Here is an 8,969-nt window from a genome sequence, read left to right as displayed (position 1 = left end):
TATGTCTTTTATAAAATAGTAAAAGATTTTTTCTAAAAGTTGTCGGAATTTAATATATAATTATATTTGCCTATAAATTATACTTGCTCGATATAAAATAGTAAAATTTGAATTCATAATTTAATAATTTCAAAATAATTTACAACATATCAAGTGCTTCCTTCTGATTAAGTATTAGTAAAACTAAACTTAAGAATTTTATATATCTCCATATCATTTATCCTTATCGAATTGTATCATGAATTTACTCATTTACTTAATAATTTGCTTTATAAAGCAATTTAGGTAATTTCTTAACGATCAGAATCAAATTTAACCAAATTATAATCATTTATAGTCATTCTAAACTATTATTATAGAGTATATAACATTATCGATATTCTCATAAGTATTATTAAAATTTTTTGTATTACATATAAAAAATTGAATGCCAATAAAATAATTTATTTACATAAAATAAATAATTTTAAGGTTCAAATAAATTTTAGAAAATTTATATAATTGTTTAAAATTAAAGAAATTTTATTTATTTTCACAAAAATAATCAATATTAAAATGTAAAGTGTCCAAAATTTTATTAATCTCACCAAAAATTACTCACCAAAGAAAAAATTTTAGAACTGTGGCAAATGCCCTACTCTGCTTTAGCTATGAGAATCAAATAATGTGTGACTTTAATTTTGAAAAAAAATTCAGTTGAAAAGGACACGTTTTCTTAAATTAAAAAAATACATGGATATATTTTTCATAATGAAAATTCAAATACTTTAGTGACTAACACACCTGTTCATATGAAAGAACACAATATTTGAATTTTTTTCCTTAAAGCATGTATGACTGTTGTACAGTATTTCTACCGTTAAATGTCATTTGAGAGAATTTAGTAATTAATTTTTTAATATGGGCTCTTTTTAAAGATGAAATTTTGAAATTTTTTTCTCCAATACGAAGAATTATATCTTTCTTATTAAAGATGCAGAGGCTTAAAGTAATGTATATAATCATGTTATCAAAATTCGAAATCTTTACTAAAAATTTTTGGAAAGAATTGCAATTCACCTTAAATATTTTAAGGGTGATTTACAATTTAATTTCTGAATATTATTATTATTAAGAAATCAGTTCTTATATTTTCAAAAACCTATTAAAACGCCATTATCTTTTTTTTCTCTCAATAAAATAGTTTTTTCGTCTATTTCCACAATTAAAAATTATAGCAAAAGACCAAATTACTCTCCTCCTCCTCCTCCTTTTTCTTCTCCTTTGATTCTTCTTTTTCTTCTTCTTCATCATCATCATCTTCTTTTTCTTTCTTTTTTTTCTTTTTTTTTTTTTGAGGAGGAGAAGGAGGAGGAAGGACTATTTCGTTGACGGAAAGAAACGATAAGAACATTTTAATAAATATGAGAAAAGATAAGAACGTTTTAATATATTTCTGAAAATGTAGGTACTGACTTATTAATAATAGCAATATTCAAGAACTAAATAAGGGGTTTTATTTGAGGGTAAAATTAGATTTTAAAAATTTTCTATCTCATCCTTTATCTATTTTTAACGGAAAAGAGGATTGAATGATTATTTCATTGACGGAAAGAAAAGATAAGGACATTTTAATAGGTTTCCAAAAATACAAGAATTGACTTGTTAATAATAGCAATACTCAGAAATTAAATAGTAAATTTTTCATATTTTAATATGTTAAATGCATATAAAAACTACGAAAAATAAATATTAAACCTTCGATACCAATGAAGAAAATTATAAACTTATCCAATACATACATTCTTTTATATGGATCTAACTATCATTTGTATGATTATTATCTAATATAATCATATACATATTTCATATGAATTATATTAAGAATTTCACAAGTTAAATTTATATTTTATTTACAAAATAAAAATGTTTCACACACTTATTTGACATTAATTTTCAAAAATTAAATACTGTAATTTTTTTTTCATTTTTTTCTATCGTCACTTTTCTATTTTGTGATTGTACTTTACTTTAGTAAATTTATCGCACTTACTTAAAATAGAGAAATAACAACTTAGACACATATATAGAGTTCAAGTCTTATATTCAAAGGATGTGACTCTTTATATTTAGTCTAAAGACATATCTCTTAACAAGTACATGTCTTTTGATAGAATTAGGTTGACCCATATAGATAATCCATTCTAATTTCATAAATAAACTTCCCACGAATTTATATAAAACTCTTTTTCAAATAGAATTAGGTAGGATTTGTTTATAAAAGTCGCAATGAAGAAAAATTAACTTATAAGGAAATTAGAAGATATTAATTAGAGACCTCAAAAGCGAATCTCAAAAATGGCTACAGAAATGAAACCATGCAAAAGAAGGGAATATGCAAGGAATTGGTTTATTTTCTTTTTCAAATGTCACATATTAAAGAGAGAAAGAAGTTGACTTGAGGATTTGTGGGCTTAAAGTTAATGCATTTCATCATCATTCTAGCTATAGCTATTGGTATTGGTATTGGTATTGGTATTGGGTGGGTGCACTATAACAATATGGAGACCTCTCATGTGTGGCTTTCCCATACCACTACCAATAAAGCCTACCTTCACCACCTTCCTCTCTTCTTCTTCTTCTCCCTTTTTAAGAGATCAGAGCCCCATGCATTTGCTCATAACAACAAATCAGAGATGGCTCAAAATCTCATTAAGATCAAAACTCTTCTTCTAGTTTCATTGTTACTACTACTACTACTGCTCATTCCCTTATCTTTAGGTCAGTATGCTCTTAAACATAACATCATTATTATTATTATTCTCCCATTTCTATTAGAAAAAAAAAAAAAACCCATTTTGGGTAACGTATAGGGAAATTTCTCTCTTTGTAGGAATGGTTGAAGGATTCAGAGAAGGCAAGAGCCAAAATCGCTCACTTTACAAGGTATACAATTAGATTAATAGCTATTTTCAACAAAAATTTTCAAAATTAATCTTAATTAGCACTAACAGATGCGTAAATGTGTGCATGAAAATGATAGGATGGCATCCAAATGAGTACGATCAGCAGGAAGGTTTTGATGGACGTGCTAGATTATGATGACACAGGACCTAACACTAGACATGATCCTAGGAAGAAATCTGGAGGCAAGCCTTAGTTATTATATATATGTATTCCTGTGTCTGTCTCTATATAAAAGAGGTTTAGCATGTCCGAGGTTTCAAGCGAGTTAATTCAGTGTAGTACGAGGAGGTATTCTATTGTATACTCTATTTGTGATTGGTCTGGATCTAGATATTACTAAATTAACAAACTAAGATGCTTGATTTTGCATTAAGAAGGGATATATGTATATATATCAAGAATAAAATTAGAGGATAGCTTCTTCGTTTTCTTCTTCGATGGATAAATATATGCTGGTTACTTTTTATTAATTTTTTAATTATATTCTTTTAAAAATATTAAATTTTATTAAATACTAAGAGATATTTTGATAAATAATTTAAAATTATTTTTGAAATAAAATAAATAAATAAAGTTATAATAGTTAATTATGTATAAAAAAATGAAATGAATAATAATTGTAAAATAATTAAAAAAAGTGAATAAAAATTATGAAATTATATTATTGAAACGAAGGACATTTAATATTTAAAACAGCTTGTTTTGAGAAAATAATTGAAAAATATTTTTTAAGAAAATCCTTTAAGAAGAAAATTAAGTATTTTATTTTTTTATAATATTAAAAAATAAAGATCATTAATGAAATTTATGTACAGAAATTTTAGTAGTGTTATTAAGATTTTTAATTATTTAAAAAATTATTGTTTTAACTAATTTTTATGAGTAAGATAAATAATATATACAAATCATGTATAATATCTTAATAATTATGATGTTGTTACAAATCACGGGATAGGTGCTTGCTGTTAATAAATTAACAAATTAAAATAAAAATATTTTTTATTAACTGATTTTTGTGAGCCCATAAATATATTAAACAAATTTAAGCTATAATTAGGAAAAATATTATGATTTTATTATTATTTTTATATTAAAATACTATTTATATTATTACACTATTAATAAATAATGATAATTTTTTTTTAAATTATTAACGTAAAATTTATTATGATTTTATTAATTTATTTCACGATTCACAATTTATTAATTTAATATAATTAAATTATAAATTTTAATATGAAAATAGTAAAGTTATTATGTATTTTTATATATATATTTTTAATTAATAATTATATTTTATTTATTACATCAATATTTTTTTAATAATATTATTATTTATTAATAACGCTATATTTTAAGATATTATTTTAATATAATTTGAATCATAGAAATTAGAGTAAAAATTAGTTAAATTATATAGTATTTTTTATTTTTTTAATAATTAATATTTTTTAAGATTATTTATATATAATGTTAAAAAATAAATAACAGTATATATTTTATAACATATAGTACAATAAATAATATGTCATATAGTATAATAAATAATATGTCATATATTTTATAACATATAGTATAATAATTAATTTGATATAAATTAAATTATGTGTCATGATTTTATTACATAAATATATACACTCCAGTGAATAGTAAAATTCCTAAAATTGAAAACAGATAATTATGTTGGCATATTATTGTACTTTTTTAGAAATCGTTCTTTTTTTCCTTAATTAAATAAATATATAATTTAAAAATTAACCGATTATCCAATAGAAAATAGAAGAGAACTTATTGAAACGCTGCGTTTAGACGGGCAGCGGCAGGTTTTGATGTCCCCTCTCTCTCTCTGCTATATCCGCGCGACATCCTATCCAGAAGCGTGAACTGGAAGAGACCAAAAGCCTCTCAAATTTTTGTTCTTTCTTGCACTGACTGAGCCACAGAATTCCCAACCGTCCATAGCTACTGCGGCTTGTCCATTACGGCCTCGGGAGATTTTCTATCACTTAAAACACGCCATGACTATCTCTACGCTACAGTTTGGTTTCTCTTCAATTTCATATCTACGCTGTTCTGCTCGCCAATCACATCATTTGCTTTCCCAGAAACCTCAGGTTCATTTGTGAACTTTTCCATTTTTGAATTTTTTTTTTTGGTTGCCAATTTTTGTTTTCCCTTTTTCCAGGTGGTTATGCAACTGCAAAGCAATGGCAGTGGTCGGAGAGTTTGGCGCCGGAGAAAATTGGTACAATACACAGAAAATTTTGATTGTTTTCTAGTTCTTGCGTATGAAAATTATTCCCAAAATGGGATTTCTAATATGTAATTCTTGAAATGTGAACGCAATTTCATTTATGGATTGAATAGAAGAGAAAATTGGTACAATACACTGAAACTTTTGATTATTTTGTAATTCTTGCATATGAAAATTATTGCCAAAATGGGATGTCTAATCTATAGTTTTTGAAATGTGAATGCACTTTCATTTATTGATTGAATAGAATTCTTTCAAGGAAGTACTTGCTCTTCGTTGTCCAAATTAGGTCTATAGAGGAAACTAAAAGTAAAAATTTATCTAAAATAGCGTTTTGTTCTTGTTTAGGATTTCCTCATACTTATAAATGAAAAATGAGGATTCCCAGTTGATCTAGAATCACTACATATCTTAATGCGCTTGATGAAGAGAATCAAACTTTAGATTTAATTTAGTGCTGGTAACATCATTTGCACATTCATTATAGACACTTTAATTAAGTTTGCACCATAATGATGCTAATATTTAATCAATTAAGCGCGTTCTCATATGAGTTCGAGCTTATATTGGATGCATCCGGTTAACTATAATTCATTCACATTTCAAGAATAACTGTTCATTGCTTGTTTACACGTTACAGCAGATTTAAGGCATTGTAAATATATCACACATGCAACTATTAGTTATACATTTTTTACTAGTGATTGGCTTTGGCATCATTTTTCATTTTCCAAGTTTGTATTGAACTACCAATTTAACAACTGGGTGGAGTTGCACGAACTCTGCATGTTAGTACTGGGTCTAAGGGTCTGTTTGGTTTAGTTGTTGTACGTAACTGATAACAGTTGCTGATAGCTGATAGATGATAGCTAGTAGCTGATAGCTTATCGTAATTAGAAGCTGATAGGGCTGATATATAATAGGCATTTGGTAAACTGTGTCTAACTTTCACTGTGGATATGTTAAATGACTAATAAGGGTATGTCTGGATTTATTTTTTCAATGAAATATACATAAAATTATTAATTTATTGTACAACATATATAATAATTAAAAAATATTTTTGAAAATATATTGTTTTGTATGAATATAAATATTGTTTATCCTATTGGATGAATATTATGATTAATTTAATTATTATTCATAATATTTTTATATTTATTTAGTCTGCTTTGAAATTTTAAATTACTTTTTGATATAAAAGTTTAATTTAAAAGAAAAAACTTTTATAATTAATAAAATTTTGAAGAAGGTAATATAGTCTAAATAAAAAATCAGTTATCAGCTAATGAGAAGCTGCTCCAATTCTGGAGCTAATGAGAAACTGCTACAATTCTGGAGCTTATAGAAAATGCAGCTGATAGACATCCTATCAGTTACATATCAGCTACCAGTTACCATTTCAAAAGTTCACCAAACGCATAAGTTCTTGGATGTGTATCAGCTATCAGTTGCATCCAACAACTGAACCAAACCCCCCTTAGCTTGTATTGTTGCTAAATATGCAATCCTTGTTGATGGGAAATATATAATGACTAAAAGAATATTACTGCAGAACAGATTGCAATTTTGGCTATTTAGGACTGGGATTAGTTTGATTTTGAAAGCCAAGAAAAGTAGAAACTCAAGTAGATGACTAGATTTATAAGCAAGTTTGCTATTGAAACAAAATAAAATGAGAAAAATACAATTTGGTGACAGTGTTAGTGCTTGTCTGGCACTTTGTAAATTGATAATGTTAGCCTTCATATGTAAACTGCTTATGGCATATCCTAGGATTAGAATTACATCATTCAATTCAATAAGCTGTAGTTGCTAGAATTTCATTAAACCTGTAGAGATCAAAATAAAAATGAAGACTAAAAAATAAATCCTAGATATAGCTAGCCAACCTATTCCAGCTCATGTCCTCCTTGTGGTAGTGTTTTAAGAACAAAATCATATTTTCATTGCAAAAAAAAGGGATAGCCTTTCCTTGAATAACTCTTGAACTTTGTGCTAAATATTGTTTACAGCAGTAGATAGAAGAACTACCTGGAAAATTTGTTCCGCTTTTCAGTTTACAAGAGACATATAATTGCTTCACTATAAAATGAAGTCAATGGATAGTTGTAAATCAATTTAAAGAAAAATGTTTTCATGTAAATTAAACAAAAATTTGTCAGAATATGATTGACATATTTTAGCAAATATGGAGAGATCGTGTGGGCTATTGAAAAACCACTTGCCATTAAAGTAAGAATGTGGGTCTAAGTCTTGCCATGACAATTTTTTATAAAACATGGAGGCATATATAAATTAAACAAACATTCAAATTTACTTGTTAGATATGTTTTATCAAACAAATGTGATATATTAACACATTGTAACAATACTATTTTGGATTGGCAAATAAATTGGGAAAATACTGGCACACCCTGTAGAGACTCTTACCATGAATTTGGAAATAATGAAAGCTGGATTTTGAAGGGGATCAGGTTGCTATTTTCATGTGGATAACTATATTGTTCTTGTTTGGCATATTCTTGCTGCTAGATCTCAACCTTTTCATGATGCAGCATATAGGTCCTTATTGCATCATGCTTGGGGGTGTTGATTGAAAGTGCTTATGCAGAATTTTATCGTTTCAGTCAAAGAAGGATGACATGTTGCGTTATAAATTGGGGCGTACTCCATTTCTCGAGGAGCGGATTAGGAAGGTGAGAGAGGAGGGAAAGCTGTTGACAATGGATATTGAGAGATTGCTGCTATCAGAGGATAACCGGTTTGATTTTGTGAATGAGGTAGCAGCCGAGGCCAATGAGTATGTTGAGAGCAACAGAGATGAGTATGGAGGTAAGAAAAAGGCAATCCTTCATGTGCTGAGTAACCGCATGAATGATGCTGGGTTTTATCGTACAGAGGCATACCAGGAATCTGATCCTTACAAGCCTGGGCCTGGTTATTTGAAGGAAGAGTTTACATAAACTGAATTTATTTTTTAAGTAACAATGCATCATCTTTCTTCTGATGTTATTCTTGTCTCTGTGTTTGCTGTTAAAAGTGTCAGGAAATACATTATAGCTTGTACAGATCATTGGTTGCTCTTTCCTGCAATTTTTCACTTAAATGGAAGATTGCAAACTTAGTTCATGGGTTGTGTCCAAAATAATTGCGTATGGATAAAGGGAGAGAAAGGGGAATTAGTAACATGGGTGATTTGATTTCTAACAAATAGGTATTGCAGAAAAGAGGAATGGATTTACCCTTTGTTTGGATTGAGGTAAGTGGAGAGAAGTGAAAAGAGAAGAAACTTCTCTAGTTTCGCATATTTGGATGTTGTACAGGAGAGTAGAAGAAAAAGGTTGAGAAATAATATTTCTCAACTCTTTATAATGGATCAAAGACTTCTCTCTGAATTGATGGGAAATGGATATTATTAGCATAATACCCTTGCTATACATGATAAATAATTTTATTTTTTAATATAATATTTTAATTATATTTAAGTTTTTTTTCTTAATTATTTAAATAATACTTATTTTTCATTTGAATTTTCTCAATTAATTTAACTTTAATGTTTTCACCTTATCTTTATAATAGTTTTTAATTAATTTATATTACATATAATAGTTTTTAATTAATTTATATTGTAATTTTTTTTAAAATATATTATTTTATTTATAAAAAAATTAAACACTTTCGGTTCAATCAGTCACCAATTTAATTATATTACATTAATTTCTATATAATAAAATTACAAATATTGATTGTTTTGAAATTCAGTATA

At 26.8% G+C, this 8,969-nt stretch overlaps 2 protein-coding genes across 2 annotated transcripts; both read left to right on the top strand.

Annotated features, from left to right (window-relative positions):
• Positions 1-2,593: 2,593 nt before the first annotated feature.
• Positions 2,594-3,378, top strand: LOC110616114 (protein PSY2). The gene is made up of 3 exons (XM_021758439.2): positions 2,594-2,760; positions 2,873-2,925; positions 3,023-3,378. Exons 1-3 carry the CDS (start codon positions 2,676-2,678, stop codon positions 3,137-3,139), a joined length of 255 nt encoding a protein of 84 aa, XP_021614131.1. The 5' UTR covers positions 2,594-2,675; the 3' UTR covers positions 3,140-3,378.
• A 1,330-nt stretch (positions 3,379-4,708) lies between these two features.
• On the top strand, positions 4,709-8,332 carry LOC110614600 (protein PLASTID TRANSCRIPTIONALLY ACTIVE 7). The gene is made up of 3 exons (XM_021756167.2): positions 4,709-5,060; positions 5,132-5,191; positions 7,831-8,332. Exons 1-3 carry the CDS (start codon positions 4,965-4,967, stop codon positions 8,164-8,166), a joined length of 492 nt encoding a protein of 163 aa, XP_021611859.1. The 5' UTR covers positions 4,709-4,964; the 3' UTR covers positions 8,167-8,332.
• The last annotated feature ends 637 nt before the right edge of the window (positions 8,333-8,969 follow it).

This window comes from Manihot esculenta, chromosome 5 (assembly GCF_001659605.2).
Source record: "Manihot esculenta cultivar AM560-2 chromosome 5, M.esculenta_v8, whole genome shotgun sequence".
In the NCBI taxonomy this organism is placed as follows: domain Eukaryota; kingdom Viridiplantae; phylum Streptophyta; class Magnoliopsida; order Malpighiales; family Euphorbiaceae; genus Manihot; species Manihot esculenta.
This window is presented reverse-complemented; position numbering and strand designations above follow the sequence as displayed.

What these genes read in the sequence shown, in the direction of transcription:
- LOC110616114 (XM_021758439.2), top strand. Translation starts at nt 2,676, where the DNA reads ATGGCTCAAAATCTCATTAAGATCAAAACTCTTCTTCTAGTTTCATTG. An exon ending in GCTCATTCCCTTATCTTTAG is followed by an intron (nt 2,761 to 2,872) that starts GTCAGTATGCTC and finishes CTCTCTTTGTAG; the next exon opens with GAATGGTTGAAGGATTCAGA. An exon ending in AAAATCGCTCACTTTACAAG is followed by an intron (nt 2,926 to 3,022) that starts GTATACAATTAG and finishes TGAAAATGATAG; the next exon opens with GATGGCATCCAAATGAGTAC.
- LOC110614600 (XM_021756167.2), top strand. Translation starts at nt 4,965, where the DNA reads ATGACTATCTCTACGCTACAGTTTGGTTTCTCTTCAATTTCATATCTA. An exon ending in TGCTTTCCCAGAAACCTCAG is followed by an intron (nt 5,061 to 5,131) that starts GTTCATTTGTGA and finishes CCCTTTTTCCAG; the next exon opens with GTGGTTATGCAACTGCAAAG. An exon ending in TTTGGCGCCGGAGAAAATTG is followed by an intron (nt 5,192 to 7,830) that starts GTACAATACACA and finishes TTATCGTTTCAG; the next exon opens with TCAAAGAAGGATGACATGTT.